Here is an 18,357-nt window from a genome sequence, read left to right on the forward strand (position 1 = left end):
TTCGATTTTCTATACAGACAGGTGATTGGACTGAAGTACTGTGATTTTAAGCTATTTCTCATAGGTGTTCGAATCCAGGAAGCTATTGTAGTTGAATTGTACTTTACTGTTACTAGAAGATGTGCTATAGAGTATAGTTGTATGGATGATGGCAAAAAGTTGTAGCTCTGAATTTAGAAATTATGTTTTTGTTGAGTGGAGAATATGCTCTTAGATGTAGAGCGATGTAAATAATTACTATTTCAGTGATTGCTTATTATCTTTTCTCGGTTTTCTTCGGATTCGGTTCTCCATTGAATGTCTCTTATGTTTTTGTAAATCTATACTAATATTATAAAGCTGTAGAGTTTGTTTGAACGCGCTAATATCAGAAAAATTCTTTCGGTTGTAGATAGCCCATTTATCGAGGAAGGCTTTAGGCAATATATCATCACACTATGATCAAGAGGAACGGAGCACTGCGGGCTAAAACCGCGGGCACAGCTAGTTCAGTATAACGTCATTGTTAGCGAAATAATATTTTTAATTGATCTAATAGAATTTCACCTCGTATATACAGACATCTAAATTTATCAATATTCTGTCTGTGATAACTTCATTAATATAACAATCAAAACAGGGTATAATTTATTTGAAAATTCCCCATAAATACATGAATAATAATCAAGCTCCTTCAATTAAATGGTTTTATCTCCCAGTTATTTAGTACTGCCATAGTATAAAGAGAGAAGTAGGCCAACTCCTTCTCTTTATACTATGGTATTGCCTTGTACGTTTGTCCTATACGTTCAGATACAGATTGAAATAATCAATGATGGCTCAGCAAAAGCTCAGTTAATGTTTAAAATATAATCAAAATTCGTGGGTTCGATAACACTACTAACATACATTCGGTATCAAACGAAGCCAGGAACTTCATAGCGGAAATAAATTAATATTTATTTATGAACTAGCGGTCCGCCCCAGCTTTGCCCGAGGTACATGTTTAGATTTTCTCTCCATAAGAACCTCGTACTTCAAGGAATATTATTAAAAAAGAATTAACGAAATCGGTTTAGCCCTGTGGTTTAGCCGTCCTCGAGCTTTGCGCTAAGGAACACATTTGGCGATTCATTTTTATATTGTAGATTTTTGTGAAAAGGATGAAATAAAAAACATAATTAAAAATACACGTTTTATTCCAAATTCATGCACATCTACATTTGTTCTCGCTAATAATAACATTGTGATATTGTGCTATTTAATACCAAAAGAATCTATCCAGTCTGCGATTTATGATAATGCTTAAAATATAAAACTTTGAGGAGTGACAATTTTCGTATAATAAATAACTTTATGAAATGACTAGATTTCCGCCCGCGGCTTCGCCCGCGTTTTCAAAGGAAAACCCACATAGTTCCCGTTCCCGTGGGATTTCCGGGATAAAACCTATCCTATATGTTAATCCAGGTTACCGTCTATATATGTGATAAATTTCAATGTAATTGGTTCGATAGTATTTGCGTGAAAGAGTAACAAACACACATACATCCTTACAAACTTTCGCATTTATAATATTAGTAGGATATAACGATCTACTGATGATTTTACAAAGGCATTTTTCAACTAAAATGGAGCTATCAGCTGCGAACAATCTAGTCTTTGTTAACTCTTTATTCTTTCAAGTGAAAAACTTTGCGCTAAAACTTATCACCTTTTTAAAATTATGTATTGATCTCAACGTTCCTAGAAAATAATAGTGTGTATTTCTTAAAGTGATCCAACGTTAATCTGGGTATCAGGTTTTTTAAATTTAATCTTTTTCGTTTAAGGAACAATACTCCTAATTTCTACGACACAAAAATGTTTTTATCAATCATGAGTTAGGAAAACATCATGTAATAAACTCCAACTTGCTTTGATTTTCCTGAAACATAAATATTCTCCCCTCCGAAACTGTCACTCCTCAAGGTTACATAATAAGGGCGTCGTCACACAGCACATATGGTCCAAAATTGTTCGTTCCGTAATGATCTGTCTAACGACGCCTTAACGATGTAGACAATGCTCAGCATTTTATTGCCTTAGAATTATTGAACGTATTATAAATAACTAGACTGTTTGGCAACTTGTAAGAATCCAGGATTTAAACGCGTTTTAAACCCGTCGTAAACGCTTGAATTTTTGATCACGTTCAATTTAAGATGATATTTGAGATCAAAGATAAAATTCTGTACAGAAATAGGTTTTATTATCAGGCATTTTTATGAAGAGTAAATAATATTTACAGTGAAGGGAAACGGAATAAAAATTATTAGGGTACTCGCTCAATCGGCAGTCGATCTTCTGTTGACCCGGACCAACCTTTTTGCCAAACCTCTTCATCATTTCTAACCTTTATAAATATATATAAAGTGCTCTTAAAACGAAAAGCATTGTCGACATCATTGTACTTGTACAGTCAGTTACAAAACGCTTTATTCTCAGCGAAGATTCGTAAAATATATATATTAATCACAATGTATCATTGTAATTTACTACTTAACTTAAACAATAAGTTCCTATAAGTATTAACAAAAGTCAAGTAATTTTTTGCTCTGACCGTACAAACATAAATTATAATTATTGCTATTCAATATTACAAATATATGAAAGAAAACTGTTTTCTTACAAAAGATATCATACATTATTTCCCTATTCTCTCGTTCCTCGGCATTTTCTTGTGTCATATAGTACTTTCAACAAGGTGCATTTACGGAGTTCACTTGAAATATTTTCATATTGTATTTGAGAAGGAATTTTGTTGCAGGCAATTTCAATTTCCATTACATTTTTAGTCTACATGTGGATACATAACTTTATTATACAAAATAATTCATAGTCATACAGAGAAAATTATTAAACACAATAATAATTGAACTCTGTAATTATTTAATTTGATTCTAAGGGCCGATTTTTCAAACCTTGGTTAAAATATATCACCCTTGGTTAAATGTCACATGTCACACTGTCAAATATGGGCAAGTAGAATACATTTTTGAAATGGTAGTTTAATACTTTATTCGACGAATAAGTTTTAACCAAGCATTGAAAAATCGGCACTAAATCAAGTGAAACTAGTAGTGAGTATTGACATATTTAAAAACAGCTACAAAGAAAATACTACAACAAGCGCGTAAATTATTTGAATTAACAAGAAAGCAGATCTATTTTGTAATAAACCATGTTTCATGTAAACATAAACAATTATGTTATTTAAAGATCTGTCAATAGATTTTGAACCATGGATCTTGTTAATACAGTTCAAATCACATTGCAAAACCTCCAAAATCTGTTCACATATCAAAATTTGCAATCAGCAAAGTAAAGTATCATGATGAAAATCTAAATATGTCGGAACGAAACGTGCTTCCCCGTCAGTTGCTTGTCTTCCTTATATGTATTTTTATCTGAAAACGCGAAGAAAATGCCAAAGTACGGTATAACTAAAGTAAGGGAGGTACCCTGATATTGATGCCAGCCCGCATTGCCAGTAACTAAGGTAATATTTAGATTGATTCAAGTTGGAATTGTTTGTGATTTTAGGATTTTATTTGTGAATGGATTAACATTTGTCTTTTCATGTAAAAATTTGTCATTTCTTTTTGGGTAATTTAATCACTGAAAAGGGTTTTAAAAAAATATTGTTTTAATAAAAGAGTATCGTTAGAATTCTTTCAGTTAATGTAAATGACAGGCGTATTTTAAATAATAACCTTTTTTCAACACGGCCATTTTTTCAGTCCACCCGTTAAAATCATTTTTCATTTAATTTTGTAGTACATAATATAAAATTATCAAATAAAGATTATTTTGTTCAACTCAATCGAATTTGAATAAATTTCGTAGCTTTATAATATTTAGATATCGTACAAAAATGCTGTAAAATAAACATAATATTACTGTTACTGGCAATGTGAACTGGCTATTCTACTCGATTCCGTTCGGAAATATAATAAAACCTAGTATTTACATGATATATTTACATTTATTATATTATTTTTTAATCTAATAAGAGTTCAAGGGTCCGCGTGAATAACGTAGAGATATTAGGAATTATCTTATTTAACATTATTGATTCTAAATTTATTTATATCATATTGACTGAAGACATAATTAAAAGAAACTTGGTTTCATTGAAACAATTCACTGTATAGTTTTACGTACAACTTTGAAAGAAAATATCACTCGTAAAATATAATAGCAGGCTACGATGCGATAGAAAACTTCGTTATATGACATCAAACTAAGAATGAGAACAATACAAAATACAGTAAAACAGTCCGAAACAGAAATTTCGTTCGCAGTCCACAATATTTCATCTTAAAAACCAATTTTCTCTCGAGTGCAATAACAAAAATACTTACCAAGTAACAAATTGTTTAGGCGTACGTTTAGTCTATTCTAGGAAACTAGAACTATTTCCAACTTGGCACATTGCATGATTTTAATGATTATGAAACATATACAACGTAAAATGAATATGGTACATGAGATCATGAGACTAGAAAACTTTAGTGAACAAAAACGTTATATCTTAATGCAATATTCGGTAAAAAAGTCACTTCATATGACAATGCAAATGTAAAAAATACCGCACGTGCACTGTACACTTCGTATATACATTACTATTTTCATATTCAGTCGCTTTATCACTTTACTAGCGTCTAAATTGCCCTGTTTACGCGTTATCGTTGCGACGACGTCGTCAGATGTCGTTAGCGTCGCCAACATACCCCTCGTCGGGGCTTTCCGAACATATATCAGAGGCGCATTTAGCGTTAGAAACTTGAGGCAGTGGTTTTAGAACGTTTTCGGTGCCCTCGCCCGGCACTCTCGTGTCCGTGGTTTGCGTGTCTACACATCGCGTTTCCACTTGATAGCACCGGCCCGGAGTTTCCGCAATCCCCATAGGCACCATCACGGCACAAGTACCCTTTGGGTTCCAAGCGGGACAGGTTTCCTGCGGGGCACAACACTGCACTGGCTCAGTTTTGTATCCTTCAGGCGGCGAAGGCACAAATTCTTCATTGTAATACACTGTTCCATTCCCTACAAATGCTATTTGGCGATTCCTCGGTACGGGATATCCTTCTAAAGTGCGCCTCACATTTGTGCCGTTAAATATTTCAAAGTTTGCACACGGCGGCGTAGTGGCATTGAACTCCGTGTCTTTAGCAAATTTACATGCGAGCTTTGGCCCTTTTGCCCGATTGTGCGGTAGGGTCTGGTAAAATGGCCCAACAACTGAATAATTTGACATTATTGGCGCTCGACACGGATGTTTTGGAAGCCCATAGTCAAACGGATAACCCTCACTATCAAGGAAACAACCAGGGTTCAAGTGGACATCAGCGGAATGCTGGTACATTGCGTTTTGAGGCAAACTCATGCTATTTACAGTCTGTTGATCCTGCCAAGTCACTTGTCGTTGCACTGGCGCAGTAAATGCGGTTTCCTCTTCAAAGCTATCGTTTGCAGTTTGCGTTTTGTACACCGATAACACTGTGTTCTCATTCTGTGCGTTGTTTGCGACCGTTTCCGCGTCGCTAATTAGGTCAGGATTTCTGTCGACAAAGCCTTTCATGTTATTGCTTTGATACGTGTCGCTCGACTCGAAATCTCGGTTTGTTTGCACTGTATAATGCAGCGCGTGATGCGAATGTGCGTTCACTATAACGCTGCCATTGTTCTTGGGCAAAGATCCGTTGCCTCGGCTCGAGGGCAACATTTGGTTACATAACGCTACGTCTTTACCGCTCTCCTTCTTCTTACGACTGCGCGTGTCAGTTTTAAATTTTAATAGCACAACCGCAATTATGGCTATGAGTAATACGATAATTAAAAATATCACTGTTATTATAACTACTAAATGTCTATGTGGGAATGTCACGACGATAACTACGGGTTCCTCTTTAATAAGAATTTTAATGGTATAGTTTGTTCGCGACCTCCCCGCGGAATTCTCCGCGATGCATGAATAAGTACCATTGTCATCGCTTCCGATATTGTAAATATACAGTTCGCTCTTTTTATCAATAACGCCGTTCTCCACGTGGAAAACATGATGGGGCTCAGCGGCGGACGTTGAATAATTACGAATAAGCTGCCCTTGATAAAACCATTGTATTTTCGCTTCTGGCACGGCTTTCACTAGACATTCCAGCGTTACGTTATTCCCGACGCCAGTCTCTATGTACGTGGTCGTAGGGGTGATTTTCGGCAAGCAAGCCAAATCGAATTCGTCGACACTTGTGATTGTGCGTTTTTTCAACCGCTTAGGTTGCGAGCAAATTGGCTCGACGGCGTGTGGCATATTGAAATTCGATAGCCAGTTATGTAAATCTCTCAAATGACAATCGCAGTTCCAATTATTACTCTGAAGATCGATACCTCGCAACGTGTCGGGGAACAAATTATCGCCTTGAATATTTGATAACCTATTACCGTTCAATCTGAGCCATTCCAAGTGCTTCAAGCCGGCAAAGGCCTCCGGTTCTATACTTTCGATTTTACAATTACTCAGCTCTAACGTATTCAAATAGGACAGATGTTGGAAACAGTGCGCTTTTATATTCGTAACTGGGTTGTTGTTCAAAGAGAGCCTCATTAGAGATGGGAAAAAGACGAAGTTGCTAGACGGGATGACTGTGATGTAATTATTGGAAAGATCTAACTCGACTAAATTGGCGAGTCCCCTGAACGCGAGGCTATCGATTTTCTGCAGCCGACATCTCTGAAGATAAATTTTCTGTAAGTCCAACAGGCCGAGTTTATGGAATGTTTCCTTTTGGAGAACTTGCAAATCATTGCCAGTGAAGTCGAGTACTTGTGTTTCGGAGTCTAGCGAGTCGGGGATCGCCTTTAACTCTTTGTCGGTACATTCGACGTACCGCTTTCCGTTTTTCCACTTGCAGACGCACTGGGAGGGGCAGGCGATGGCCGGCAGGATGAGGCACGTGGTACACAGCGCGATCAGCCGCACGTCCAGACTCCGTTTCAATTTCATATTGCCTCAAGGCATCCGTGAAACGGCACCAAACGCTTTCATTATCTGAAACAAAGAACGAAAATGAGATATTGATATTACTTTTTCATTCGTGGAGTATTGTTTTTTATACTTGAACGATTGCTTTGTTCTCGAGATGAATAAAGTTAACAATTTGGACCATCTGGTTTGGATGTTATTCGGAATTGCGATCTTATAAGCGTCTCAGTAATTTGTTACAGCTGAAATAAAGATGTTGGAAATTTATAAATTCAACTTTATTATTCTTTTATAATTCATTTTCAGACTAATCCCCAGTTTCTGACGTCAATTAAAACGAATCGAGTTACCAAAACTTTGTTTTTAGAATCTTAAAGAATTCCATTTTTGTCTATAAATTTCTTTACAATTAAGGCAATTCAGATTCTTATCTTTGAAGCGATTAATACTTTACTTATAATTAGCATTGTCCATAAAGTTACTGGAATTTTATTTGTTTCACGCAATAGGTTATTTACGAGTACAATGTCATCGTATACTTAAATAATAATAAACAATATTTTTAGATTAAATATTCGCTCTATATTTTTGTCAGAGATGTCAGACAAATTTAAATTTTAGTAGCCAGTCATATCGTTTCTTAGTAAAAAATTACATTTCTTAAATAGCAGTGCAATTACTTCATTTCTCAATTTCTTTGTCAACCCTAATTAAATGTCAAAAAATAATTACTTCTCGACATTTGGTTGCAAAAATGAAAAATCTCGTAATTAATTTTTAACCTGTTTGCTATTCAGAAAAAAATAATGGATCAAAATGAATTTTTAATATATCCTTTATATTTGGACACGAAAGTAATTTAATTGAGCAATTTCCTAATTATTTTTAGTGTATGTTATTAATGTGTACGAAAATTTAATATGAAATACCTATTATTTATAATTTATCGTAATTACTTGAGATTCGACTAATGCTGTGAAAAACTATCTGTATGCAAAGTTTAATCAAAAGCTTTTGAACCATTTAACATTGACAATCCAGTACATCCAAAAATATACAGGATTGTTGTTTAAATAATGTAAACAATTGTATTTCACGCTTGTAATGCCGCCATTTTCTCAAATGGCTGGTACGTGAACAAACACAATATCACACTTAATACAATTAGCCACAGTCAATTGTGAAAAGGGATCTAAATAAATACAATCCATATAAATTTGCTTCATAAAATTTTCATGAAATTTATATGCAAAAACACGCAAATATACCAATTACAAGTAAACCAATTGTATTTGGTTTTACGCTGCATTTAAAATTGAAAGATTACCACGAATTTGAAACGAATCCGAATGTTTTATTTAAAAAGCAAACTGTAGTTAATAAAAAATACGTGTGGCACTCGGGGACTGCCGCGGTAAAGCTATTGCATAGCATGCCTTCAAGCCACACCTCCGTGCCCGTCGGAGTAGGGAGCGTGAAGTTTTTTCGTTACGGAATTTCTCGATTCGGTCCCCGCGCTCAAGGCCCGCGATAGAAGCTATGCAATAGCTTAAAAACCTAGTTTTAATCTGTTGTATATATTTTTTTTTATTTTAACAAAAAACACATTGACGTATTTACGGTATATTTTGGTTACTTTAATATTAAAAATAAGGCAGTTTTCTTGTTTATTAACAAAGTGATAGTACAATCAATATATTAGAGTCAATGAGACATACGCTGCATAATATTATAGGATCAAAAAGGTTAGGAAGTCGATTTGCAGAATCGTCGTAAATTTAATATCTAGTGCGTGAGTCATCAAAATGGTTTATGGAAGCATAAACCATTTCAAATTTCATTTTATTATCTGTAGATCAGATTAATTCACGTCTTACATAAAAAAAATATTATTTTTATAAAAAAAGTTTATTAGTGTGCCACCAATATGAGCATATCAATGGATTTTGATGATTTTTGGTGTTATGTTTTTATTTCCAAGCGAATTTTACATAATACTTATAACTGTAAATTAAAAAAAAAAACTCGCAAAAACATTAAAAATTCTGCCAGCTAGTAGTAATATAGGCAGTATAAGTCAGTCAACTAAATTGAAATGTAAATAACTCAAAAGTGCTTCTACTATTTGTATAAATAAATAAATGTTTAACTTTGAATGTTTTCAACTTTAACAAACGACGAGCGACATCTATTTAACGATATGTTGCAATAAAAAGCAAAAATAATTCCCGGAAAGTATGTAAATATCTGAAAATGAAGAGAGAATTAAGTTTTCTCGTTTTAAATGATATATTAAAAGTCAAATTGCCGGCGACATTGACAAGGGTACAGCCGGTCTTTGTTGTTTTATACAGTTATGAATTGTGTTCCTATCGCCGGCCTTAAAGTTTTTGTTTGGTATATTTTAGTGTTTCAGTTATTTTTTTTTAAATATTTAGTTAAACAATATAATACATATAAATAAAAAAATCCGTGTCACAGTATGAGCCAAAATTAGATAATTATAACACATCTAACTCTATTTGTCTCGACAAATTCAGATTTGTTTCATCCAGTAAAGGCATTATTCAATTATTTTCTAGTTCAGGCAACAATTTGACTGCTCACATTTATTGATAGTAATGATTGTCATGGATTTTTACGTCTTTATGGTAAAATGCTCTGAGTAAATAAACTTCTAGTTATTTATTACATACCATATCTTCTTACTATTATTTCAAACACATGTACGTGTATACGACGTAGTTTATATAATCTATGACGTAACGCTAGACAAGACATTCTGTCTCTTTCGTTTCTTTTGAAAATTGTGAGACACACAACTCGGTCATAGATAAAGACATGCGCTATACCGCGAGTGCGTTTGATTTGTGTCAGAAACCATACTGCCTCAGAAAGTAGGTCGGTATTCATTAACTTCATGAGTTCAGTCTGTCACTTTTAAGCTATACGAGACAAGAACATGGTAACTTACTTCTTAATAAGGGGAGTGATTATTAATATTATTTTTTGCTTGTTGTGTTTACAGGAAATATTACAGATAAGCGTTGGGTGAATTATATCGACCGGCCCGCGAAGGCGCAAAAAAAACCGAAATTTACTTTAAATTATTTATTGTAAAAAAAATTACATAATAAATTACTCCTAACTTAACCTACGTCCCTCCCGTTCGATGTTAGAACTAAGAGTGCTCGTCCTCCTCGGCGGGGTAGCTGCAGCGTCGCGGTGGCGATGATTGCCGCAACACTCTCTGGAAGCGCAGGTGTGCGCGATGTCGCAATTCCTAACAGGTGCAGCTTCTTGGGTGGCCCCATGCATCCTCTAATCTTATATGTAGGTACATAACACCTCCCTCCTGAAGTTCAGCGATTATTGGCGGGCAAGGCTCGTTAATATCGCTGAAATTTCACCCTCCGCCGATTGATGTTCTATTTCTTCTTTTTGATTACCATGAACACTCGTAGTAATAGGCTTTGATGTACGCAGTCTCCGTACGACGTACCATGTCACTAGGGCAACTGCACTCGTTATTAATATAACATATATCGGTATTATGGAAGGCTGCATATAGAGAATCTCGTATCCGTTGTTAGTACTGATAGGCATTTCCATTGATATAGCTCTGTTACTAGCGTGTAATTTATCCAAATTTATCGAATTCAACTTCAGAACTTCTTCATCTGTATTATATTGGCTGGAATCTGGCAGGTTTGCAATTTTCATTATCTGTCCTTTGATATGGTCTTCTCGATTGACTATCTTGAAAGCCTCCGTTTGAAGAATGCAGTTTTTGGGTATTGTGGCTAAGTAGCTTCCTTTAATGACGTCATATTGATCTTGCGAGCATGATAAGTGGATTTTTGATGGCTTGGGGAAACTGATGACGTAGTGGGCGTCGTCTAATTTTTCTAGTGCGGGCGCTCCGAGCTCCACAGGCGTGAAGAGACAAGATGCGACGACTCGTTGCGTGGTAATAAGGTGATACACGCAGTCATTTTTGGATCGATGATGGTTCAGCTTGTCCTCACATAGATACCCTAGGCCAGACTTCGGGCATTCTGCCTCCATGTACATAAAATCCTCGTTGTGAATTGCCACAAAAGGATAGGGTGGAATTAGGACTTTACTATCTTTATTAGGAACTATGGATAATTTAAATAATTCAAAGGTAGCAGGAAGGACAACCGGGAACATAAAAACTATAACTATATTCCTATTACTATAATAATAGCCTAGTTTAACTAAATCAAAATATTCTCTATAATTAACTTGAGGGATTTGCTCTTTGCCATAAAATTTGTGTAATTTATTTAGCATTTCTTTTAGAGAATTTGAATTGAACATAAGATGATGCGTACTTTTCGCACGAATAAAACCTAATAAATTTTCTAATCTATGTAATTCTTCAGATATATCATCTATATTATCTGATAAAATCGCTACGCGTTGAATTAAATCTATGTATAGAGTAACGTTTAAATTATTGGCCTTTAAATCATTTATAGCTATTTCAATTTTTTCCTGATTTTTAATTAAGTTGTTTAAAATATCAGATTGTTGTTCTATCCAATCTTTACTGAGGCTTATATGATTATTCATTTCTGTGACCAATTTATTCTCATTATTTTGTAATAATTTAATTGCGGTATCATATTTAATTGCATCTGTATAGTCTAGATTACCAGAAATACTTTTTATAACTGAACCTAAACCATCTATGAGACCTCTCTTTATGCGATTGGGTTCAAAAGTTTCCAACTGATTTGACAATTTAATAATCTTATAATGCAAGTGTTCAATATGTGAATTATAAAGCGAAAATAATTTATCGTGCAAATTAGGCGTTAATGAATTTAATTGATCCTTTACTATGGTTATACTATCACGAATATCCTTTAAATTAATAATTTGCAAAAATGAATGATAATGAGTGACAATTCTAGCAGTTCCAATATTAAATGGTAATATACCAGGTCCGTCATCCAAGCTAGTCAGGGTGGGATCTTCTGCTTGAATCTGGCACAGGATCAGAGGAAGGATTCTGTAACAATTTAGGTACCCTCTTAAGCCTAGATTTAGCAACAGCGCCATATTTCTTCTTAGTATAGATATGAATAGGTAAATCAGCCAGTACAGTATCGTGCGTAAAACGCGGTGCGGTCTTTTGTCGACTAGCCCTGGGATTTCTTACAAAAATTTGTTGATCTGGATAATACTGTATTTCGGGTTCGCGGTTCCTATTAATGTTTTCTGTAATTTGAGTACGGCGTTCCAAAGACGATTCATTAATAATTTTGAATACTTTGTGCATACTATCGCGATGTTCTTGCATATATTGCTGTAAGACATTTTCTGATAGATCGATATCTACAGGATCGCGGGGATCTAAATGACCGGTTATAATGTCAAGAGGCCTGCACTTCGTAAAACTGTGGATCGAACTATTATAGGCAAGAACAGCATACGGCATTAAGTTAATGATTAATTCACCACGTCGTTCAAGTTTTAGTAAACGTATGTGTTCTAATAAAGTTGAGTGAAGCCGTTCTACCATACCATTTTCGTTAGGTGCATGAGCTAATAACTTATGGTGATTTATTCTATGAAGCCTTACAAATTCACTGAATATTTGGTTCGTGAACTCAGGACCTCGATCCGTTACGACAGTCATAGGTAAGCCATGATGTGTACCAAACGTCAAAAGAGCCTGAACTACGCTTATTGCGGTTGCGTCCTTTAAACAATATGCTTGAGCATACTTAGAGAATGCATCTATTATAGTGAGATATTTCTGAGAATCAATACTAAGTAAATCGAGATGTACTATTTCAAAAGGTTTTGTAGGAGGAACTACGATTCGAAATTTTGGATTTACTGGAATTCTATCATATTTCCCTTGACCACATATGCTACACTCATTAATATATTTAGTTACTGCTTCCTTCATTTTAGGCCAAAAGTATTTCCTAGATAAAGATAAATGAGTTTCGTTAATTCCGCGATGGTTAGTTTTGCCTTCATGATAATTTCGTATTATTTCCTGTTGCTTAAAGTAATCTTTGACATTTTGCAATTCTAATTTTGTAAGAACTAAATCCATACATGAACTTTTAAAATTACTCTGTATTATTGGAACTATAGTACACATAGCATCAGGGGGATGAACTAGAATTGCAGTTTTTATCTTAGGATCTACATATTTTTTAATTAGTGAAACTATTTCGCTATCAATATTCGCTTTGTTAACATTAATATCTATCTTAGTATGATTTTCAAAAGGTTTTGAAATTATAGGCTTACTCGGTACTCTATCTATTAAAGTAATAACTATCTGTCTCTTAAATTTATTCAACGGGTGATCTGTTATAGGTATATCTAGAATTGGGTTCTCCGCGTCAGTATGAACTGTGACGGTGTCGGAATTTGCTGTAAGAGTACTTGATTTCGAATGTGCAGTAATCGTACTTGAATTTGAATTAACAGTAATTGTATCTGAACTTCTTCTTATTAACGAAGGTGTTGTTTCTGTTGGATTAACCGCTAAAGAATCTGTTTCCTCATTGTTAATTTGAATACGCGATAAAGCATCGGCGTTACAATTTTGCTTTCCCTGCTTATAAATTACGGTGTAATCGTATTCGCTAAGTTTGAGCCTCCAACGTGTGAGACGGGAATTAGGTTCCTTTAAATTCATGACCCATTGAAGGGGCCTATGATCAGTTATAATTTTAAACTTGCGGCCAAAAAGGTAAGGACGGAAATATTTCGTTGCCCAGACAATTGCTAATAATTCCTTCTCAATCGTACTATAATTAATTTCGCTACTATTAAGTGTACGTGAAGCGTACGCAATTGGTTTATCGGAACCAACGGGGCCTTGCGAGAGTACAGCACCGATGGCTAAATTCGACGCATCAGTCGTAAGAATAAATTCTTTATTGAAATCAGGATACTGGAGAATTGGATCGTTCATTAATAATGTTTTACACCTATCGAAACATTCAATGTAATCTTTAGAAAATGTTATCTTTGAACCCTTTTTTAAGCATTGTGTCATGGGCTTCGTGATTTTAGCGAAATCTGGTATGAATTTCCGATAATAACCTAATAGACCTAGAAATCGTTTAATATCGGTTGGAGTTTTCGGAAGGGGATACTTTTGGATGGCAGATATCTTATCTGGGTTAGGTTTTATCCCATCTTTGCTAATAATGTGACCTAGATACGCGGTTTCGAGTTTAAGAAATTCCGATTTATCCATTTGTATTTTAAAGTTGGATTCACGCAATTTCTGAAACACTTTCCCAAGATTAATGATATGCTCCTGTAAAGAAGTGCTAAATACTATTATATCATCTAGGTAGACTAGGCAAATAGAATTTTGCAATTCTCTCAGTACATTATCCATTACTCTTTGAAAAGTAGACGGACTATTCTTTAGACCCATGGGCATTCTTAAGAATTCAAAATGACCATGTTCTACACTAAAAGCGGTTTTTGGAATGTCAGCTGGGTTCATTTCTACTTGATAAAACCCACTTGCTAAATCTAACGTTGTGAAGTATTGACAGTTACCCAATTTATGTAAGACATCTGTAATATTAGGAATCGGATATTTGTCATCCAAAGTTTTCTCATTTAACTTTCTAAAATCAACAACTAAACGCCATTTAACTTTGCCGGATGCATCTGCCTTTTTAGGTACCACCCAAATAGGAGAGCTCCATGCTGAATCTGATGGTCTAATAATACCCTGTTCTAACATCTTACTTATCTGATTCTGTACTTCCTGTCTATGAATAAATGGATAGCGATAACTTTTCGTATAAACCGGTATTTCATCCTTAGTTCTAATAGAATGCTTAATTTTATTCGTAAATGTTAAGGTTTCTCCTTCTATATAAAATACATCCGCATACTGTGAACATAATGACTCTAAATTTAAACGTTCCTCATTATTTAAGTGATCAGTACGCAAGCGAGATAATACCTGTTTCACACGGTCGGACGAACGTTTGGTGCGCGTGCACTCGTTATTATAAACCTCGGCACATACTGGTCGATCCATTGAAAAAATTACGTCATTACGGGTTGGATTAGAAATTTCCACGATAGCGCGATTGCTTTTCGCCTTCGTTAAACATTCAGAAATATGACAATTACATATAATTTGTTCCGGTATAATAGCGTCTCCATTCTCAACATCTATAGGTAATCTAACTAATTTACTACTTCCTGCGGGTATGACGTCCTCATAAAGATTAGCGTTCCGTGAGTCATATACTAATAACCGATTCGTAGCATTGCAAGTATTTAAAGTTTTAGTTTTATAATTAATTGATGCTTCCCATTTATCTAACAAATCTGAACCTATTAAGCCGTCGAAATAATTGTGAAATTTATAAACGAAAAATGTAATATCGTCAGGGTCATTAAATTCAGGAAAACTAGGTAATGTTATAGAATAATTACTACGAGTTACAGCATGAACATTACTTACTTCAAAGGGGTCATAATTAAGAGTAACGTCAGGAAAATATCTCTGTACTGCATCAGGGCTAAGAAAAGATTGGTTAGCTCCAGTATCAATTAACAATTTAAGTGGAGGATTATGAATTTGAATATAAGGAAGTTGACGTTGCGTGTGTAGATTTAATTCTATTTTGGTTTTTCTAATTTTGGTGGATTCTGAAAATCCTGATCGTGTTCTGAACGTACGTCACACGTTTCATCAGAATTTTCAGGTGCGTCTGTCTGTTCGTAATGTACATAAGGTTCATATTCCGTACAGTAATATTCATTATTATAATAGTTATCCTCATAAGGATATAAATCGGTACAGTAATATTCTTCGTTATCTATATATTCATTATGATTCATCTCCCTAGTCTTAAAGTAATTACTCGGGGGTGGATTACCAAATTTTGACCAATCATGAGCGCGTGCAAAAGGTGTTGGTGGTAAAGTCTTTGTAACGTAATGGCTAACGCCACTCATAGGATGCGGTTTCGGTTGCGCGGGATGTTTAGGCTGTAATCTGAACGTATTGCTCTGCGGGTTATAGTTAGGGGGTGCAGCGCGGAAAATTTGCATAGTACGAGTAGGACGTGCTGGTCCCTGTGGTTGATTAAAATTTCGATTAAAATTTGGTGGCTTAAATTGCGGTCTGAACGAATGTAAAGGCTGTAGTTTAGAAGAGATAGGTTCACTAAAATCATTATGTCTATAAAACGGTTCATTCGAGTACGGCATTCTAAAGGGTACGTGGGGTTTCCTATCAAAAGTTTCATTACGTTGTTGAAGGTATAAAGTGCTTTGTTCTTCATTCACGTATTCTAATGCTTTTTCAATGGTTGCGGGGCGCATGCAACGTATACGTGAGCCTAACGGATCTCGTAGGCCACGTAGGAAAGCCTGTAGTGTTAATTTTTGATACAGGTCCCTTTTTGCCTCACGAGTAGTAACGACTGTTTCATGTAATGCTATATACGTCATTATAGTACTAAAAAGATGTTGACATTTTTCGTAAAACTCTTGAGGAGAGCTACGACCTTGCGTTAATAAGGCTAAATCGTTATAAAGGGCGGTCTCATCTCTATGGTCAGAAAAGTTATTAACTAATACGCTTTTGATACCGTGCCAAGTAGTAGGTATACCGTTTGCATTAATAACTCGGGCTGCAGGCCCAGTGATTTTATTTAAAATACCATTACATAACGCGGCAGTTTTTAAAGTATTTCCGGGATCTTTTTCTATAAATTCCTCAGCCAATTGGTCACTTAAATGTATAAATCTTGTTAAAACGTTAACATTACCATCGAATTCTGGCAAAAGCCTAAGTGCATTAAAAATTTTATCCAAATCTGACATTTTAGATTAATTTCCTATACTTATAATATAAAATATATTAAATTTAATTTAATTTATTAACTTCGTTAAACTAATATAAAAAAATAATAATCTTTACCTAATTAATATATCTGAATTATGAAATGAATTAATTCGCAAAATTTGAAAATTAATTAATTCGTAATTAATTAATATTTAAACTTATTAATCTTTTATCAACCTAATATCTATATTTGAATTTTACAATTTGATTTTGTAAAATTCGAAAATTAATTCGCGATGAATTAATATTTTAAACCTACGCGCTACAGTTCCTCGGTTCCCGTGAATGGGTAATCTAGGAAAACTTACAAATCTAGGAATGGCAAGTCACTAAGAGAATTAGTGTACTTACAGGATTTTCATTTCGGCCTTTCTTGCAGTATCAATGTTCGGATACCCTTCGCGTTGCGGCGGCCAATAGATGTAGGTTCTTGGTCCCCGTCGTCGTCCCTCCGATGGAATGGCAATTCTCGATGCTTGTAGTTTCGCGTTCCGAGAGACGGCTCTCGAGGATCATCCACAAGACTGCGCCAATTATATCGACCGGCCCGCGAAGGCGCAAAAAAAACCGAAATTTACTTTAAATTATTTATTGTAAAAAAAATTACATAATAAATTACTCCTAACTTAACCTACGTCCCTCCCGTTCGATGTTAGAACTAAGAGTGCTCGTCCTCCTCGGCGGGGTAGCTGCAGCGTCGCGGTGGCGATGATTGCCGCAACACTCTCTGGAAGCGCAGGTGTGCGCGATGTCGCAATTCCTAACAGGTGCAGCTTCTTGGGTGGCCCCATGCATCCTCTAATCTTATATGTAGGTACATAACAGGTGTTCTTTCGTTTTTGTGTTTACTTTGTATAAATTGTTGTTAAATTTGTTGTTATTTTCTATGAAAAATATCTGTGGTATTTTTATGTAATGCTGTTAAATAAAGTTCGCCACAGTGGTTACAGAGAGACTCTATTTCAGTATACAGGGTGTAATCGTTAAGTGTGCACAAGCGATTATTCCGTAACTATTGCAGATACCAAAAAACTTTAAACTGATATCGAAAGTACTTAACCTAATGAGTAAAATGGCCATAGTAAATTTTTAAAAATAAAGCGAGAAATATCCAAAAATGTTACATTAAACGTTCCCATACATTTTATTTCCCATACATTTTGTATTCATAGCAGATTTTCGAAGTGATGTCCTCATTGTGCAATACAATGAGGAGCTCTATTTACAGTTTCTAAATGAACTTCCCTTCAAATTTGCGAAGTAATTAAAGCAGAAAACCAAAAAAAGAAAGAAAATGCTAAAATCTTTCATATTAAATGTACTAGGTTGATCCAAAAGTAATAATAATTGGGAATTTCCTGTGCACATAAAAATATAAAACAAATGTTTTTTGCTTGCTCATGTATTCACTAAGTAATCACAAAAAAATCATATCAACAGGCCACATTTCCAATTATTT

At 34.9% G+C, this 18,357-nt stretch overlaps 2 protein-coding genes across 2 annotated transcripts in view; both read right to left on the reverse strand.

Moving 5' to 3' along the window:
- Positions 1-1,160: 1,160 nt before the first annotated feature.
- The window catches only part of LOC123693531 (leucine-rich repeat-containing protein 24), a 78,284-nt gene continuing 61,087 nt past the window's right edge, over positions 1,161-18,357 (reverse strand). Inside the window, exon 2 of the mRNA XM_045638688.1 lies at positions 1,161-7,072. Coding sequence (XP_045494644.1) covers positions 4,727-7,027 — 2,301 coding nt within the window. The 5' untranslated portion in view covers positions 7,028-7,072 and the 3' untranslated portion in view covers positions 1,161-4,726. The remainder of the gene's footprint in view (positions 7,073-18,357) is intronic.
- On the reverse strand, positions 10,103-17,715 carry LOC123693532. The gene is made up of 2 exons (XM_045638689.1): positions 17,250-17,715; positions 10,103-12,047 (listed from the first exon to the last, which is right to left on the reverse strand). The coding sequence occupies exons 1-2, from the start codon at positions 17,258-17,260 to the stop codon at positions 10,376-10,378; spliced, it is 1,683 nt and encodes a 560-aa protein (XP_045494645.1). The 5' UTR covers positions 17,261-17,715; the 3' UTR covers positions 10,103-10,375.

The sequence above is a fragment of the Colias croceus genome, chromosome 8, assembly GCF_905220415.1.
Source record: "Colias croceus chromosome 8, ilColCroc2.1".
Classification (NCBI taxonomy): Eukaryota; Metazoa; Arthropoda; class Insecta; order Lepidoptera; family Pieridae; genus Colias; species Colias croceus.